The sequence below is a fragment of the Stigmatopora argus genome, chromosome 6 (genome assembly GCF_051989625.1).
Source record: "Stigmatopora argus isolate UIUO_Sarg chromosome 6, RoL_Sarg_1.0, whole genome shotgun sequence".
Taxonomy (NCBI): domain Eukaryota; kingdom Metazoa; phylum Chordata; class Actinopteri; order Syngnathiformes; family Syngnathidae; genus Stigmatopora; species Stigmatopora argus.
In genome coordinates, this window is record NC_135392.1 from 9164005 (window position 1) to 9184735 (window position 20731).

Below are 20731 nucleotides of genomic sequence, written 5' to 3' on the forward strand. Positions count from 1 at the left end.
CACAGCAGCACGTTTGCAATTCAAACATTAGAAAACTATCAATTTGTAGTTTCACAATCATGGCATCCAGTGACCATGACTGCCGTTTTTGCGGGAAAAATTTCAGGAGTATATTTCTTGTGTCTAAAAGGAGGACAAACACAGAAACTCTGAAAAGTTGTGCCTTTTGACGCTCTCTTACGCTTTGAAAAATAATTTACATTGTACATGTAGCCTCTTTGTCAGATATGCAGGAAAAACAAGATGAATGCTCAACACCTTCGAATAGAAGCAAATCCTAAAATTAGGACTGCAAGTAAAATTATGAGACTGGATTTTTTCACCTCTTCTACAGGTTTTCTTTTCCACAAGAAAAGTCCAAAGCACAGATGGCACTAACTCCAATTATGCCACAAATGATTTCCCTAAAAAAGGAATGCTATTCTGAATGCCAGAGTCAGTGAGAAAGCAGAGGCAAATTGAAGCCCTCTTTCACTGTGCTCCTCATCAAGGAAAAAAGCAATTGTTGTGTGTGCACTCCAATCCCAGAGTGACAGCTGGATTCACACAGAGATGGACAAGCCATGCTGGAAATTCATTACCTTACTTACTCATCCTTTCTGTTTCTCTTGCTTTCCGAGTTGATGAGAGATGATTCTCTTGCTCCACCAACTAACCAGGAAAAATAGTACTACTCCAATTCAATTAATGGGTAATGATTGTGTTCCAACTGCCATGGGCTTTAACCCTGAAAGAAATTGGCATTCCTTTCCCACAGTGGCCTTGCCGTTGCGTTTGATAAAAAGGTAGGACCCAATGTATGTATATATACGTCAAAAGTGGCAAATGGTTTAATAATGAATTTAAACGATATTTAAAAGAAATAAACACATTCTTGGAATAGTCTAGATGTGACGTTTGGTGGCATTTAATTTAACCTTTGACTATAAAACCCTTGAGGTAATTTGGATAATAAGATGGATGTATACAAATAAGTACTGCGATATATATATATATATATATATATATATATATATATATATATATATATATATATATACATATATACATATATATATATATATATATATATATATATACATATATATATATACATATATATATATATATATATATGGATCCCATATAAGGAGTCATCCAAAAGGGACTTGTAAAACTGAAACTGGTCTTTCTGTATTCACTGAGAGTTGCTGCATCGACACAATGTTAATAATGAATTCTCTCTGTCCTTCATCTCTTTGTGATTTATTCAGCAAGATATTGATTTAAACAATTGCAAAGGCTCTGAGAAGCCGACAATGCCTGATATGAGCGTTGGCACTGGGCAGCGTGAATACAATTAAGCCGGATGTCCAAAATTGAACTTCTACAAGGAATGGCAGCATCTATGCTAATTGGATGATAGTGCTTGATCTAAAGAAGTGCAAATTAAAAGACATCTGCAGAGGGTGCTCACATCCATAGCCAAGGGAAAAAGGCGGAAATAGCTTCAACTCAAGTTAAAGTGTACAAAAAATAGAAATAAAATGTATTGTACTTTCACCACTTGAACACTTTTTTGCTGAAATCAGCTCACTCTGTAAAATGTTGGCAAGCACAAGACAATTTTCACACATCTTTGTTTTGCTGATCTATAATCTCAAAAAGTCCATCTGAGATCAATCACTTGGCCAAGCATGATGGAGAAGCCTGTCAAACCTCACGGTCCTGGCCTTGATTCAGTCAAACAAATAAAACAGACAGCGCCTTTAAAGAAAGACTAGACTACAAAAAAAAGAAGCTACACCGCAGACATTTCTTTTTCTTGGCAAACCGTAAGAATAATGGAGTGTGAATGTTTGTATAGTGTGTGCGTGTAAATGAAAGTAAAAATGATTTCAAGTCATTACTCTTTTTTAAGATGGATTCTATCCTAGCTTATCACTAGTGTGTCAGAAAAAGAAACACGTCAGCTCAGACGATGTCGACCATATAAATTGAGAACTGCAGGGTTCAGCTCAGCTCAGCTGGATTTGATTAAGCAGCATTTTCAATAAACTGTTCGACAACACTCTACAGCTCTTTCTCTCAACATAACAACCCGAGGAGGCCATTATGCAGCGTTGTCAGCAGTTAACCTTCCAGTTGCGCTTCAAAGCAAAATTCAGGGCCAAGCAGCATGGAGGTAAAACCCACCATGCGCAGCCACACACACACACACACACACGTATACACACACGTACACGCACCTCTGGGAGGCCAGAGAAGGACCAAAGCACTATACTCAGCACAGTCACAGGGCTCACACATCAAACAACTTCCTGTGGCTCCATTCTAAAGCCATGCTGTCTACACATGAAAAAGATGAAGCATGAATCCTACTGGTCTGAATGGTCAGCGAATATCAGAGGGCAGAGGTCTTGGGTGCAGAAAGAAGTACAATAAGCCGAAACCCACTCACCCTGCATGACAAAAAAATCCATCCATTCAATGTTTTTTTTTTACTGATGTATGTATACATATGGGTGTATTTGTGTATGTATCTATGGGTGTACGTAGGGAATAAACATGTATATGCACTGGAAGTATGTATGTATATAGTGTGTGTATGCGTGTGTGTGTGTATGTTTGTGTAAAGTGAGTTAAATATGTATTGTCTGTAAAATTTACAATGAAGCAAAAACAAACATTACTATTAAGTTAGACCTTTTCCAATGTTGCTTTTGAGTAGGAGTAAATTTTGACTTTTTGTCTTTAGGCTTCCTCATACTTTTGAAACCTTCTAAAATAAAAACAAAATAAACAATTTGTTCTTCACCATTCTCCTAGTTATATACTAGAATATCATTCAAGTGAAAAATGAGTCCTGATCTTGAATTTAAAATATGACTTCAAGATCAAGATATTGACAGGGAAAGGAATATTTGCTGGAAGCATGTTTGTTTACCCTGCATTCATTTGCATGTTTATTTCAATCATGTGCCATACGGTTTGTGAATAAATACATATTCAAATAAAATGATCTCCTCACCAACAGGCCATACTTTTTGCCATTAAATATTTAAGGTTCACATTATTTTCATGCACATAAGTGCTTCAATAGCATGCCTCCAATAGAATAACAAAATCACACCTGCGATGAAGGTTTATCAGCTTCCTAGTAGACATAGTAGACATTAACAAAAGATACACACCACATTGTAGGTGTTTTCAAATGTTGGCCTAAACAACAGATGCATTCATATTTTTTGCCTCTTCATCATCATCAAAGCTAAAAATACAACGCAAAAGGACTGAACACACATTTGTTCAAATGACATATGGCAAGGAGGTAAAATTACAAAGCCAATCAATATGCAAGACCATAAAATGCTAGCAAACAGGAAGAAAACTGTACCAATTTAACCTACCTGCAGAAAAGGTGTTAAATAAGTATACAAAATACTTAAGGTTGATTTACTTTTCATGTGAAAGTCTACTTAGTATAAAGTGGTTGTTAGTTTTCTATTAATGCCTAATGTGTTTTATCCATTAAAAGATCTCATGTAAGGCTACATTTACTGTATAAATAGTACTAATGTTTACATTAGATTAATGGCAGTCTCTTGTTAAAACTTTAAAAGAAATTGAATGCTGCAGGCTCAAGAGGTTTAGGCAATCGAATCATGTGTAACAGTCAATGTGTAAATGCCTCCATATTATGTTGTGCCCACGCACAAAAACACAGAGGTGGAGGTGTCCCTGCACCATCAAAAGCTCCATGTGAATGGATGGAAGCTTGGTTCATCTGCAGTGCGTCAGTCTCGCAAGCTGGCAGGTCTCCTGTTCTCCATTCGCTTATTCATCTCTATCACTCACGGCCAACATCGTCTGACACACACAGGCACACGCGCACAGACATTTGGCTTCCAGTCACCCACCAGAACCAGAACAATACCACTTGCAAGACCACAATGTTGTCAATGTTAAGCAATCCAAATCGAAACTAGGTGCACCGCACAATTGCCACAATAGAAAAAAAAACATGTCATTGTCTTTCCAGAAATAATCGCTTCTTGAACCCCAATGAATGAAATGGAATGTACAATCAAAGTCCATTAGTGTTCTAGCAAAAGTCCACGGGGGTGTTTCCCATCGATGTACTGAAAAATGACTAAAGGAGACAGCCTAGCAAAAATATTCAGCCACGGAAATAAATTATGCATACAAATTTGCCACAGGTTCAAAAAATTGCTTTGGCAGTTAGGTGACGCAGGGTGCGGAGGAAGTAAATAAATAATCTTCTTTAATAATTCATTAAAAATCATGTTGCTTTGCCTCCAGCCTTGACTGTATTTAGAATGCAGCCTGCAAGGGCTCTGACTTATGGCTGTGTGTGGTAAAAAAAATAAAATTACAAAAATATTGAAAATAGAGAAATGATGCAAAGAGAAGTGAAATTCAATCCCATAATGATAAAGAGCCTTCAATTCAGTTTAGGCACAGGGTGGTTGTGACACTCACCGTTAAAAAATGGAGACAACTATGCTTGGAAAATGGTGAGAGCTACTAAAAATTTATAGTGAATTCTTCATGCCATTACATTGTATAGGCATGCAATTGCGCAGAGCACAGGATTGCTGTGTAAATAACTAGGCTACATACTGTTTTTCGAAGCTGTGTGATCTGTTTGAAAACTGATTTTACTGTTGTTACTTTAATGTAAGTTTGTTCTTGGTTGCTGATAAAATAATAAACTGTCCTCCCAAAAATGCAACTTATACATACTCCCATGAAAATTATATATTTATTTTTCCCTCTTGATTGTGTATTCTTTGGCTGGTGCGACTTTTACAGAGATGATACCGAAAAATACGTTAAGTCTGTTTAGCAAAAATAGTGAAATAGAAAGACACTTGTCAACATCTTATCCCCTGATTGCTCCACTGCTCCTCAAGTGGGATATCCAATCTCTAGAGTGTGTCGATAAGTTCACAAAAAGCTCCAGGCTCCATACGCTGAAGCTGTAAAGACAGCAACACAGACACAGCAAGACTGCAAATTGGAGCTAAAAGTCTTAAAGGGGAAGCCAGAGAGCAGATGAAGACAGCGAGAAGGTAGAAGAGGGAGAGTTCATTAAGTCAACTGCTAACTTCTCTCCAAACAATGTGACTGAGTCGTTACATAAACGTATGTAAGTTCACATCCATGAGTGAGGTGGTTCCTAGATGTATTTGTTTATGAAATAAAGCAATGGTTTCCAAATGTATTTTACATGATTAAAATTAAAAATTTGTCAGCACATTCTCCCTGCTTCTAGCTGGATGCAGTTCAAACATTCAATGTAATGCAATGTCAAGATTATGCAGCTTCTGCATGATAATGAGTCTGGGGGGAGTTGGTGATTAGAAGAACGTTTTCAAATCTGAATGGAGTGCATGCACATGCACAGGACAAGCGTTCTTATTTTGTATCGTCATCTTAATTTGATGCTAAAGAAAGGCTAAGGGTTAAATAAGTTTGAACCATAAAGCCTTGACTTAGCCTTGACATGTATTAACATTTTGCTTTGATTCCAGGGACTTTCAGAAACATTATGAAGTCTGCTTCGTTTAAATTTGGTGTAAGAATGCATATGATAATGATACTAGTTTGTCAATTGAAAATGAGGTTGAGTCTATGCGGAGTAATAAAGAAAAGGTTACATTTTTTAGTTTGATTTGTTTCTTATTGCATCGTTACCTTAAAATTATAAAGCAACCGTCACTAATTGCAGACTACGATATCCATCCATTTCTCTTGCGCTAATTCTTTTCAATGCTGAATGTGACTGGAAACTATTCCAACTGCAAAATGCAGGCTAGATCACACATTTAGAAGAGACACACTCTCGTTCCCACACCATCATCGAGTGGCAACTGAACCCTCACTGCCTGTGCAGCCAGGCGATTGAACCACAACACTGCGAGTGGCACAACTCAATGATGAACAGTTACAGTAATTCCTCGGATACAGCTTTTGCTTGCGGTCATGTTAGATTGTAAAGTTTTAATTCGTGCTGTGGCATTAAAATATGATGATGTTGACACAAGAAACACCCTTTCATTTCCCCACCCTGTGAACATCAAGAAGCTTACTAGTAGTAAGTGTCATCAACATCATGCTCAGCAGGACTGTCTATCATGTCGTTGCCATCAAAGACATGCCACCATCATTTTAGTCTCACTTTGCGGTGAGTATTTAATATATTCTATATGTCACTTCAACCGTCTTGTTACTTATCTGGCACAGGCCAAAACACTTTTTAAAGGTTACCATGGGAATCACAGAATAAATGTTTCAATGTTAAGCAAGTGTGAAATAAGAAAATCATGACACTTGAATGTTCACCCACGCAGGGCTAGCAGAATATGATGGCCTTACAATGTTACTAGCAGCTACCGACACGACTTTAATAAGCTCTACAGAGTTTTAACTATACCCCAGCTTCAAAAAACATATCACTCATACATAAAAGAGAGGGCCATTGCAGTCACGTTGATGCATGATGATTTGATTTGATACAATGTGAAATAAAAGGAAAAAAAATCTAATCGAGCACTAAATCACCTTTTAGAATCAGGAAAGCCACCAGATATGCAAAGATGGTGCGTGCCCCATTGACCTGCAGAGGAGTAGGCAGCATTCAAACCAGGACATTTAGTCTCTAATTTATAATGGTACCCTTGGAAGGCTTTTCAAAGCTTTATTCTCTGGTTAGAATTCAGATGACTTCATTTAGAATGACTATAGCGTGTTAAGCCAGTAACCTGTAGGTTGCAAATCAAAAGGCTACATGCAGAAGCTCAGACGCAATTTTATGTTCCGAATCCAGCTTTACCTCAAACTGCTTTTAAGACAGACAGTGATAACCACTGAAGTATTCTGTAGTACTAGGAGAAGACATATTTCACTTTTTGTGTGGATTTTGGCTTCTCATTGTCATGAGCCTTGATGCTAAAGTGCTTTGTAAATTTGATCCTCCACTTAAAAGAAGTGTAAATCTTTCACTATCTCGACTATATCTAAAATAAGCACATTCTATTCGATTTTTGAAGTCAGGACCACCTATAAGATACTCACATCTGTTAAGTGTAAGAAATTGTTTTGAGGGAAAAAAAAGCATCGGTCTAACAATACATGAATACTCCATACTTTTGGTGCTTGAAGTGCTTCTTTCACTTTAGAACCTTGACTAGAAAAACAGTCAAGTGAAAGGATTTACTCGAATTGTGTAATTGTGCACCTTATGGGGGAAAATATCCAACTATTTATATAGAAATATAAAAGGTTTCATTATATCCCTCCAAAGTTCAGCTTCAGTTCCGTCCTTCACTTTGCCACGCACTACGTTGGCTGACATGCTGATTTTTTTCCACCCAGGCTAAATTGCTGTTTATGCCAATCAGATCCCACCTATTCTAGAGAGTAGAGTGAGTAAGACAGTCACTTCTGCCCTCACTGCTGTAGTCTAGAGCATCAAAACAATTTATGCAGCAACATCCCCTCCTCCACTTCAATGCTTATCTACTCTATGAGATGGCAGAGTTATTATTCTTATCTGAAAAGCTTGGAAGCTACAGAGAATATGGACAAGTCTTGGCGAATGAGAGTGAAAAGGAGATGCTGAAAGCGACAAAACAAGACAGGAGACAAAAACAGATTCCTCTGAAGTCAAGATCGATTTTTCCAACATCTTCTAGCAACGCACATTGGCAGCAAAAACGAAGAATATTGATTTGTATGTCAATCAAAAATGTAGGTTGTCTCTACATATTCTCTTTTGTAAGTTCCAGGCATCCACGCTAAATGGAAAAAAAAAATCTATTATTTTTGTGCACACAACAAAGGATCGCCAGGGCATCTTTGACATGATAGTTATGTCGCAAGTATATTTCTAGTGGCCTCTTTTTTATTTTATTTTTTTACAGGATGTGTGTTAAGTGTACCGCTGCTGTCCTTTTCTGGAGAAATTTATATAACACATTGCACAAGTGATTAAAAATTGGATTATTGATTCCCATAGACAGCATAGTGTTTGAGAGAATTAATAAAGTACATTTTTGGGGCTAGAGTTTCATACTTTCTATTCAAAAATACAATTTACCACTATTATCAACGTAGTTGTTGTTATTTGTTTTGTAAATAGAGGTATCTCAGAGAAGGTTTTTCTTCAAGTTTTTTTGTGCAATAGGCTATCTTACGTAATGAAAGAGGGCAGTGTGAGTACATTCTCATCCCTCATCTCATTTTCTGAACCGCTTTATCCTCATTAGGGTCGCGGGGGGTGCTGGAGCCAATTCCAGCTGTCTCCGGGCCAGAGGCTGGGGACACCCTGAATTGGTGGCCAGCCGATCGCAGGGCACAAGGAGACAGACAACCATTCACACTCACACCCATACCTAGGGGCAATTTAGAGTGTCACATCAGCCTACCATGTTTTTGGAATGTGGGAGGAAACTGGAGTACCCGGAGGAAACCCACGCACACATGGGGAGAACATGCAAATTCCACTCAGGTGGACGTGACCTGGATTTGAACCCAGTAATAATCTAAAAATGAAGAGACAATGGGCATTCACGGCACTGTAATGTACCTTTAAATCCACCAAGATTAAAAGATAAAATTAACTAATTCATTTTCCGTACCACTTATCCTCAACGACCGCAGGTGCTAACAAACACCTGCAGTTTATGGTGTGGAGAACTGATGCCAGTTGGAGAAATTTGATCTGGATCAAAGTCAAAGCTTTGATGGTGATGACAGAGTTTATCAGCGATATCTCGCAATGTTTACTAGATTATGACTTTCAAAAGGAAAGCAATACAGCACTTGTGCGTCTTTCCCTCTTGGTATGGGCCTTTCTCTGAGACAGTCCACCCCACTGCTTACTAATTAGCTTTAAGATTGACGGCAGGATTACTCTTCTTGTTTATAATCCTTTAATTTCTCTTCATGCTAAAGCACTGGCAATAAACATAAACAAACACAAGAAATCTCCTGCCTTAAGATATAAATATATGCCGTTTGCATTTATTGTAACAGCGATACTTCAGAAAGTGAGGAGATTAATTAATATGAAACACAGAAGAGAGCAAAATATTTTTTTTGTATAAAGACAGTGATATTTTGCCCCATAATTAAGGCAAATGGAATAGGAAGAGGCTTGTGGCTGTACTGGTGAATACTGTGCAGCATAGTATAGTCTTCCGGTGCATTTAACGGGAGCTAAATGAAAAAAAACAATTCGCCGGGAAGTAAATCATCTAGATCAGGCATGGCTACAGAATTTGTGAGGTCTTGTGGCAGCTCAAGGTCAACGGGTGTGACCATAGCTCATCAATAAACTATGACGCTATATGTCACTTGAAGTTACTGACTGTCCAATAAAGGCAGAGGGAGAGAAAGAAAAACATCAAAGAGCGAATACCATCTAGATTGGGATCAAAAGTTTCCCATATAACTGTATACCCTTTTTTGAGTGTTTCTACTTGTTTTTATGTTGTTTAGCTAATCCGGGAGTCATTTGTCAGCTGTGATTTGTTTCGTCTCTACCTGTATCCCTGAATTGGTGGACAGACATTCACACAAGCACTCATACCTAGGAGCAATTTAGAATGTTCAATCAGCCTACCATGCATGATTTTGGGATGTGGGAGGAAACCAGGGCCAGATATTCATATGAAGCAAATTTGATGGTTCATGTATACTATTAAATGTGGACCCTCTTCTTTTTGTCAAAAAATGCCACTTATATTATGGGGAAGCTCGTCATCTCTAGTCATTTTTAAATGATGAAACAGAGATATTCAATAAGAAAAAAGTTTCTAGTGTCATAGCTTAAATTCTCTCTTTTTCTAATGTCTAAAACCTTCCACCTGTGAAGAGGAATGAGGTTTCTGAGCAAATATGAATCCACTGATCCATTGCTGAGACAGGGATCATAGCATAACAATGTACTAAGTATTTCCGGAACCAGGTCGGCATGGCGAGAGACTGGGGTGGTAAATGCTGTGCAATCTATTTTTTTAATGTCACTTCATCTGGAGCACTAAAGGTAGTAGTAAATATTTTATTTTGTGTTGTTAGGTCTGCCTTTTGCCTATACTGTTATAAATACAAATTGACAACTCTCAATGTGCTGGGTTGACAAGCTGGCTGGGGGGACATTAAATAATTGACACAATGTTGCTAGTAAAGTCGGCAATTTGTGGATTACGTAGCTGTGCTTATTAGAAGCAGCCATAGAAAAAAAATCTGAAAATGGTTCTGAGTAAATGAATTACTTAGTCTTCATTTGGGATCACGCTTTCAGTTTTCTTTACAGTTTGAGAAAACTACATCCATTAGGCCAATAATTACCGAGCCAATAAGCTGCTGCTAAGCTCTGCAATAACAGGTCATGGAGACGGGATAGTGTGCCAGTGGATAATTTAAGATGAAGAAAAAACACTTCATCCAGAAAAGCTGGATTATATTTAGATGCATGGAAATCCTATGAGCTAGCAAGGTTATAAACCTTTCATAATGAACTGGAAGATTGGGGGTTTACATTTTTGGTGAAAAGGTGAAAAAGAGCGCAGGGGTCTTCTGATGTCTGTTGTTTGTTTCTATGCAGCAAAAAAGCCAATAGATTTTGAATCAAGTCTACCGATCATTCACATGCACTGAGGTGCAGAGTTCAAATACAAATTGATTCGGGGTTAGCTGCATCAATAGCAAAAAAGCTTTAAATATATAAATTTAAGTTCCATGAACTCACATTTATTCATTTGTGCCACTTTGATAAAAACAAGCTTTATATTTTTTATCCAGGAAACATGAAAGAAACTCACATTTATCCCATTTAATGAACTACTGAGCCTTTAATTTCCTCTTCAACCCAGGACTCTAGTTTTGGCACCCTCACAGCCACCTAGTTTTGTCTTTTTCATATACCGTGTTTTCTGCACTATAAGAGGCACCTAAAAGTCAATTTTTTTCAAAAGCTTACTATCCGCTTTATAACCCGGTGCGCCTTACATATGGACCAATATTGATCCGAAAGAGGTCTCGCCACTATGGTATGCAGCCGGCGACTCCATTTTACCCTGTGCGCGGAGCATTCAAAGCTAGACTGCAAACTATATATAATATATGGATCAATATTGAGCTGCAACAGATCTCGCAACTACGGAAAGCAGTGCGCGCTATAGTGCGGAAAATACGTTAATTGCTTCATGATTTCCCACACAGTCTTTTGCAGATGAAGGCTGAGGGCTGCATTTACCTCTGTTCGATGGTCCCAAACGTCATTTTATTTTATCAACATGTGGTTGTCTGCTCGGGAAAATTTATTGTCATATATCATTATCGAGGTAAATTTACTCAATTTACTGTGAGAAATATTTAAGGCCATAACACCCACGCCTACTCCAAGTACATCAGTTAACACATTTTTCAGAGAGCTCAAATATGGTGCAATACAATATGTAAAATAGTACCAGTTATTCTAAGCATTTGCCATTTTTCAACTACCCAACTTCGTCATTTTAAGCTACTGCAAAACAGGAACAAAAGGACTGTGGTGTGTACTGTATCTTGTGTGGCTTCTTGATGGAATTGGCTACACAAGCATGTCATGAAGCAGAGCATTTGAGGAATAAAGGAACATGGTCTGGTTTGGTAGGAAGGCTATAAGATAAAGAAAAATGCGGTCGCTCATCGTCTCTACCTGTATTCTATCAGCTCACTACAGACTTGCAGTCCTGGCTGCAGAGATGAAACACTCTCTGAAGGACAAGAGAGACCTTCATGAGTCAAAGGCAAAATGGCGTACTGCTTATCACATGCATAGACACATAATCCCCACAAACCTTTACACACACACACACACACACACACACACACACACACACACAGTTGTCTGTACTGGACATAGACTGTAAGGAAGGCCTTTCCCTTACTTGGGAACCTTACTCCTGAGATAGAGCTCCTTGGCAGATTTTTCTTGTGTAGTCTAATTGGGGTCGTGTAGCAAGTGATTTTGTGAGAGCAACTTTTAAGACCAGGACAAAACAATTGGAAAACTATACTGAAGTGTTTCGCTGTTGGGGGCATGATCCTACTTAAATCTATCTTCTACGGAATAGTGCATGTTTTTCACCCTGAAGCAGTTCATAACTGTATGGTAAAACTGCAATAACTCAAAAGCATTAAGATGAGGTCAGTAAGGAAAGGCACTTCATCTCTTTGGATAGAAGTAAATAAAGGGATGAAGCCCACTTGCCTTATCCTACCATTTTACTGTTTAAATCCACTATATACCGGTTTTCTGAATTGACAAAGATTGTTTCCTGCACAGTAAAGCGGTCTTATCTTGTTCTAGTTTGTTGCAAGATAATAAAATAGATGAAAAGACGACTGACTCAAATCTACTCAGTGAGCATTTTTCGGAATATTGTACTGCATGGCTAAATTTCCCTTAGACCTCTCGTCTAAAATATAAATCCAATAGAAGCATGGCAATGAAAGTTTTTGTCACAGTCAATTTTCAATGTTTAAAAAAAAAGTTACATTCTCATTTTACACCAAGCTCCAAGCCAGTACCCCACAAAATAGACTGGTGTCGCAGATCTCCTAGATTGCTCACTTAAAAGCTTTTTATCTGCATCATCAAAACTTCCTTTTAGGCCGTATTCTTTCGGTGACATGAACCGGAAATCCAGCCAGTTGAAATGCATAACCTCTGACATCGCAACAAAGCGCAGCGAAAATGTGAACCTTTTAACAGATAAGTATCTAGACGAACACTCACAGTAAATATCATTACAACCAAGTACGCAGGGACTAAAAATAATGTGACAAACATTTTTCAAAAAGACTGTTTCTAATGAATGGTCAAATATTCTCTAAGGACATTTAAACAACATTTAATATATTTTTATAAAGCTGGAATATAAAGATTGGTATTGCAACAACTTTGCAAGCTGTAAAATTGAAAAGGAAAAATAGGTTATCTAAAAAGAATAATATTAACATTACCATGCATGCAGTATTTTAAGAATTTAAGAAATGGCACATCAGAAAGGTCAAAGGCAGGAGTAAGACTCAAATGAAATGTTAGTAAACATACACCACACGACACAATGGGCTCTATATACATGGATCGTGGTGCTACGCTCAAGAATAAGAACAGGCGCATCTTGACTTTCACAAATGAGCCCAGAACCACCCTCTTCAAAAGCATCTGCTTGCGTCCGTCAACAAAACCGCCAACATCTAAAGTCTAGACTCACGCTGGGCTCAATCGCACAATAAAAGTGCAACAAATTGGTGGAGAATAAGGGTCAATTAGGTATTCTCAGGAAATGCACCCCCCCACACACGACAACAGCTACTCCCTTCTCACCTTAGCATGAGGCTGGATGTGATTGGAAATAGAAGCCTGGTTCAAACTAAGTCTCCTGGGCCACAGCGCTTTCTCCTATCGCTCACTGTCATTTTCTCCTGGGAGACAACTGCCACGGCCTCCAGCGGTTTTGCAACCCCCTCACAAGCGCTGTAGTACCTCGACCCAATGTTATATCATATCTGATACATTTGTTTTCTTGAAACTTGACAGTTTTAGGTTATACGTAGTTCGTTGTTATGGTACTAGTATTAAACAGAGGATTGCTTCCGCTTAGTGTCCGAGAACATCGGAAAAAGGCCTTTGCTATATTGGGCGAGTGAGCATTAATCATTGCACGAGGACTGACAACGCTAAAGCCCAACGAGCGGACGATTTGGAGGACTGCATGGCTGCAAGATAAGTACTAACATACATCATTGGGATAGGGGACTTGTTTGACTTGTTTAAAAATATCTAGAGCAATAAGGACACCTCAGCTCATTTCTGAACGAGCAGAAACCTTAAACCCTGAAGCTGTTGGGGCGGGCGTTATCGCCAGGAGTGACCAGTGGTGGTATTTACGGTCCTTTTCAGCGCTCAAAACAATCTGAATAATAAAATTGTTACAAAGAAACTGGAAGCTATCACTTGTGCTGTAATTCGTGTGTGTGTGTGTGAGAACAAAATTACTTTAAACAAAACCATGCAAACTCATAAGTGGAGTCAAAATGAAATGGTGAATGCTGAATTTTTGTCAATTTTCATTCTTTAAGGGTATTTATAATTTTGCCTTTAGGGAGTTACAAATGAAGGCTTAAAGTTCAACGAATTGCAATACATTTAGACTCTTTCATTTCTACAGAATACTAGTGTACTCTTGAGAGTAGATTGATTTTCCCATTGTAGCAGATTCACCACATAGAAGGCACACACAGGAGAAAATGCAGCATAAATTCTCATGGCAGGAACGAACCTGGCCGTAGATGCAGAACACTGGCTGCTCGGAAATGGAGCAAATGAAAACCCAACTGCATTCCTCCAAAAAAGAATGACACGTTATTAAAATGCCTCATGATAAAATACTTAACTCCTTCCAGGGTTCAACATTCAAAACAGAAACCTACTGCAACTACGAACATTCTGTTGTGTACTGGGGGAAAAATAAATATTCTGTATGAAATGACAACTCTGGCCCTGCTCCAATATTCACGCCTCCATCCAAACGGTGTGGCTTATATTACACCATGACCAGCGCAATCTCTCTACAGGATTGATGAAGGAACACACAACATATACTCCACTTGTGAAAAACCACATTTCTCATAAAGATGATGAATGGGAGCGTCGATAAATGAGATCCAGCAGCAGCGAACATACCTTTGAGAATGTTTTGGCCATGCAGCACAACCTTGGGAACTATCACTGTGTAGAAGTTCTGGGAGAAGCCTGACCGGCAGGGAGGTTTTACGGACAGGCCAGTCTTACTCCCCTGTGAAATAAAAAGGCCTGTTAAGCATCAGAATATTGACTTGTGGCCAATGAGTCATGGAGTCAATTCAGAGCCTTTTTGGGCTGGCATTGAACACATGGTTACGTCAGCTATTGTGAGTGATATGTAACAAACTTAAACCCACCAAGGTGAAATATCCTGCAAAAAAATGGAAATACAAAGATGATCATGGAGCTTTTCATCCTCGCTAGAAAAACTTTTGTCATATTTGCAATGACCAGAAAAACAACAGGGATAATGCTCATTAGTTTATAGTAGATGTTAAGGGAGAAAAAAAGAATACATATGTAAGTGTGTAATTGCTTAAACTATGCCAGGGAAGACTTTACATCAATAAAACTGGGCTATTTCTGAGATGGTACAATCATATTCATGATAGCAGACAATAAAGTCAAGTAAAAGTGCAAAATATAATGACAGCCAAATAAGGTTGTTGTTTTGCAAGAGAGTGCAATTCCTAAATTGACGTAAATTGTGATGCGCTATAATTGATGAAGTGACAACTAACTAAGCCATCATATTATAGATGGTGGATAGTAGATAACGTTTTATTTACAGTAAATTTGTGCATGAAAAAACCTTTCACCTCAGGGAAATGGGTTTGGACATTAACTAAGACTTATCCTACGTCAGGACTGCTGAATCGAGCACGCGTAACTGAATCAACATCCTAACTTTTTAAGAATATTGTTGTGTTTGACACAACAAGGTACATAATCAGTTATTTATTGACCAGAATCCTAACAATTTTCAGCTGTTTACTGAGAATGAAATATTCAACAGTAGTGATTCCCAAAATCGTTAGGTGCGCCATGTGAAATGATTCCATTTCTATCAATTATTATTTAACTACCAATATTCTAGCTCTGTTCATGCATGAAAACCAGTGAGGCACAGGGGTAGGCAGAACATTGAAATGCATAAATATAAACGGCGTATCTTGGATATTTTGGGGTCGTATGCAGGAAGATTATTGCAATGCAAAATATGATGACTTGGATCAATAAGGGTTTGAGAACGGCTGGTTTGCACATATGAACACATCGTTTTATTTTGGTATGGTGTACAGTTAGATACTTTTTACTGGCACCCCAATGACAAAAAACATGGTTCTGTCAATAAAAAGTGCGCATCATTTGTTTGATAAATTTCCTCTAAATGGATGCGGGCACGCAGGTGTAGCTAACAACAAAGTGGCATTCACGCAGCATTTGCTGATTAGTAAGGAAGCCGCACTGAGCGTTTCCCCGACTGGTGACATTCCTTTTAATTAACTAAATTGCAAAAACCCAAGGCGATCTCGCAACATAAAAGTTCCATGCCATGTAATTCCAATAAAAAAACACTACTTTGATGCGTAAAATGCAATTTCCCTAAGTTAAAACAACCAGCGAGAGAACAAGGGAGCCTATTTAAAAAAAATCCACTTTGCAGCTAAACGATGCAAACCCCCATCCGCCCCCCACCCCAGAAACGCCACAAATCGCTGACGACTTTTCCACCCGATCCAACAAACAATCGAAAAACATTTTGCACACCAAAGTGTCTCGACTCTCGCTTTTTTTTTAAAAATCAAACAATTAATTAATTAATTAATTATTTTTTTGCGCAACGTGGCACTGCGGGAGAAAAGTGCTCGTTTCACGGCCACTCTTCTCACTCTCTTCACGCATCGTGTACCGCACCGGTGCAGCACTCTCAAACGAACACAAGAGTAATAGAACACGAAATAATGAACTCGTCTTACCGATGATGCTGCGGCGAAGAGGGTGCACGCCAGGACTATGTAGCCTAGGTTCATCTTTGCACGCCAAAAAAAAAATGTGGACTAGTAAAAGGGAATGATTGTTCTGTAATTTCCGGAGATTGTGTCTTCCTTTAGCGAGTGCAGGCGAGGAGAATAAGGAAAAACAACAACAACAACAACAACAATAACAACAACAACAAAAAACTGCCGACTTGTCTGGGCTGAAGTGCGCCTGAGAGGAGATGCTGAGCTCTCAGATGTGGTGACAGAAAGAGCCGGTCTCGTCGGAGAACCCAAAGGAAAACGTCACCAAGCACAACCCCGCCCACCTACAACCGGAGCAAAGTGCTCAGTTGTGCGCTTCCAATTCCAGCAGATGTCCCGTCCTACCTCAGGCTAAGGAAATAATTGCCATTCAATGGAGTTCTCGGGATGATGTTGTAAAATCCTATTCGGCGTTCATGAAAATGGCATCTGTAATCATTAACACATTATCAAAGGAGAGCTAGGCATGGAAACATCTGCTGTTCTATGAATTTGAATATGATGGAAAAGGCTAATCACATAATGAAATAATCAAAACACTATCGAGTAAATTGGTTCCTCTATAGGTGTCTAAAATTAATAGTCTGCTCCAGGGATGGGAAACTCACTTCAATCTATGGGCAAAGTTCACCCCAATTTGTAAAATGTTCCTTTTTGGGCGAACTGAAAAATAATTAAAGGTCAATTTGGAAAACATTTATACTTAAGATATGCTCGCTGCGAATTTTAAAAATCATTCATTTTCTGAACCGCTTAAGGGGGTGCTGGAGCCGGTACACGGTCGATTGGTCGCCGGTCTTTTGATCGCCGAACTTTTGGTCGCCGGTCTTTTGGTCGCCCGGAAGGTTATTGATAATTACCATTTAAATCGTTGCTCAAATTCCCTAAATACAAACTGCGAATTACTATTTAGTCATACTTAATGCCCTATTAATTATTAGGCTAAAGAAAAGCTCAAAATTTCCCAGACTTTTATTGTTTTTTGTTGGAGAACTTGTTAAGACCCTGACTGACGTAGCTTCTTAAAGGGACAACGCATGTACATACAAACTCTTATACACTCACACGTCGGCTCAGTGAAACTGCTCATGGCCATTGTTGGCTTTTATTGATGCGTAGACCGTGTTGTTTTACCTTGTTTTGTCGCCGGTCTTTTCGTCGTCGGTCTTTTGGTCGCCGGTGTTTTGGTCGCCCGTTGTCGCGGTCCGGGCGACCAAAAGACTGCGACCAAAAAAAGGGTGAACAAAAGACCGGCGACCAATCGACCGCACACGGCTGGAGCCTATCCCAGCTGACTTTGGGCAAAAGGCAGACTAGACTGGTCACCAGTCACCCAAAGGGCACGGAAGATGAATGAATGAATAAACTTCACCCATGCAACATTGGCCATCCAGTATTGGTTGAAAGACATTGACATGGCTGAGATTGCTGTACTACTAAATTACTTCCAACGGCTCTATGACAATATTAGAGCAGAGTATTTTTTTTAAACTTTTTTGTTTCCATTAAACATTACCTTGTAGTTAAACTGTCCTGTCTCTAAAAATGGGTATATATTTAAATTAAATGACAGAATAAATTCTATTCTGGCTCATTAACAATTTTACTAATAGTTATATGTGAAAAATTTACAAGTGCTTTTGTGTCCATTATTGTCCAGGTCTGAAGAATAATGATAGTTTATATTGTAGGTCAGCTAACGGTTGTTCTACGACGTCTTTCCTGAAATAATTGCCTGGCAACTGTGTGAACTATGCCTTTAACTGGTCGCACAGTTTAATAATGTTGACATTTCCGCAGCCTCTGATCCGTGCCTCAATTTCCATATCTAAGAGGTCATGACAATTTAATCCCATCAAAAGGAATAGGACAGTATTGCGGTGTCAATCACCATAGCGTAGAACTTCCAGTGCATATGAGAAGTCTACCCACCCCTGTTCAAATGCTAGAATGCTGCAATACTGCAAAAAAATAAAACTAGAAAATATAAGTCAAAGAATTCTACCACCAATACAGTGATATACTCATTCATTCACTTATCCTCACAAGGGTTGTGGGGGTGATGGAGCCTATCCACGGGTTAAATGGTCCCTGCCAAGTCGATGCATTATGGCAATGAGTGTTTTCATGGTTTATTTTTGCAGTGACATTTTTTTTGTAAAAGAAGCACGACTCCTCGGTTTTTCTGACCTGACACCGTCTTATAGAATCAGGTGGCCTTGACTGTGCTAGCTGATGTTGAGGTAGGAATGGCTTAGAGATGCTGAAGCTGATGCTCTTTGTGTTGCTGCTGCGTGGATGGAGAGCAAGTTGAGCTCTACGGTTTCCTGACCAAGGTTGTATCTACTGCATCTCAAAGCACCTCTTCCCACTGATATTATGATTGAGTTGAAATTACTAACCAAAACATAAAGTTGATCATTTCTCACCAATGCATTTTATGATGTCTACTTTTCTTCTAATTAGATAAAATCTAAATATGATGTTCTTTTAATGAATTTAAAACCACGACCCTCACACAAGAGAAATGTCATCGTATGTATTAAATATAATCCGACAAAAGATTCCCATGCAGCACAACCTAGGAGCTGCTTAACTTGCCTGACCCTCCAGGTAGCACTAAGCCCCAACATTTGACCTAGTACACGGATAATTGGGATATACAAGCAGCGCTGCTACGATGAGGTGACGATCCACGAAGGAGATGTTTTAATGAGCCAAACATCTATTTCAGGGGTCACCAACTCCGGTCCTCGAGGGCACCTATCCAGTCTGTATTCCATGTCTCACTCCTCAAACTAACTTGAATCAAGTGATCAGCTCGTCAACAATGTCTCCGGAAGCCTGATAACGATCCTGCTTATTTGATTCAGGTGTATTGGAGAAGAGAAATATGGAAATGGACATGACCTGGATTTGAAACCAGGACCCAAGAGCTGTGAGGCCGACGTGCTAACCACTTGCGCCATGGGGGCACCCTGTTTGTATATGTATGGATGCAATTATAGATTACAGAAACATAAGAAAAAATATAACTCCAATCATTTACAAATTGCATTTATGAATAATGCCTCTACATTGGTTATACATAAAATGTTAACAGTACTCCCTACATTAATGTCTTCTGAAAGATGAACTGGATTACTTCTGGTAGTAGAAAAAAAACTTGGTGATGGTGTGATTGTGAGTGTGAATGGTCGTCTGGGTGCCTTACAACTAACTGGCGACCAGTCTAGGGTGTAGCGCGCCTTTCCCCCCGAAGTGTTAAGCTCCAGCACCCTGCGACCTTGACAAAGGATAAGCGGTATTGAAAATGAATGAATGAAGAAAAACTAGTTGCTTTCCATCTTTGGAAAGGGGGACTCATTTTATTCCGACACTTGCAGATTCAAAGCACACGCTATTATTACCAACTGTGTCGAAATGCCTCTTATCACTGACCTGAGGCTAGAACAATCAGCCCACACTATGTGTGCAAGTTCTTTGACCCTGGTTTGTCATATGTTATGTCTGTAGAAGTCGTTATGGAATCTTGCTGGAGGTGTTTCTTTTTTCAATAGTTTTTTTTTTTAATTGTGCCAACTGAATGAGTCAGAGCTCTTCACACTTGGCAATGCAAAAACTCAATTTAACGAGTGTACATATAGTGTAAGTACTCAGGTTCAATGCACTTCCAATTCCCTCTGCACTATACACTCTATACATGATAAGATCTCCTTCAATACCACCACAACATATCAGAACAACTGCAAACAATTTAGAGTAAAAAGAGGGTTTTGTCCCTTTGGACCGTATACAGGCACATGCGCACTGTAAGTGTCATGATTAATGAAAGCGCTCCTTTGCCAGGTTATTTATGAAAACAGTCACATAACACAATAGAGATAAAAAGAATACAGCCTACAATGGCACACCAAAATGGGCCACCACCTGAATGCTTAAAGAGAAGCGTGGGTTTAGGTCAGTGGGGGACAGGAGTAGACGTAGAAATCTCAACCAAGTTTGAATGAAGGAAATGTGATGAAGATAGAAACTGGTTGATGTCCTTGGAAGAAATGAC

The 20731-nt window shown here is 38.9% G+C and overlaps 1 protein-coding gene across 3 annotated transcripts in view; it reads right to left on the reverse strand.

Moving 5' to 3' along the window:
• The window catches only part of cdh4 (cadherin 4, type 1, R-cadherin (retinal)), a 193505-nt gene that overhangs the window by 114447 nt on the left and 58327 nt on the right, over positions 1-20731 (reverse strand). For 2 of the 3 annotated variants that reach the window (XM_077603428.1, XM_077603426.1), the window contains exons 1-2: positions 16627-17003; positions 14747-14858 (exon numbers count right to left, since the gene is read on the reverse strand). In XM_077603428.1, coding sequence (XP_077459554.1) covers positions 14747-14858; positions 16627-16680 — 166 coding nt within the window. In that variant the 5' untranslated portion in view covers positions 16681-17003. Of the gene's footprint in view, positions 1-14746; positions 14859-16626; positions 17004-20731 lie in introns of those variants that run through there. The other variant, XM_077603427.1, reaches the window with a different exon arrangement.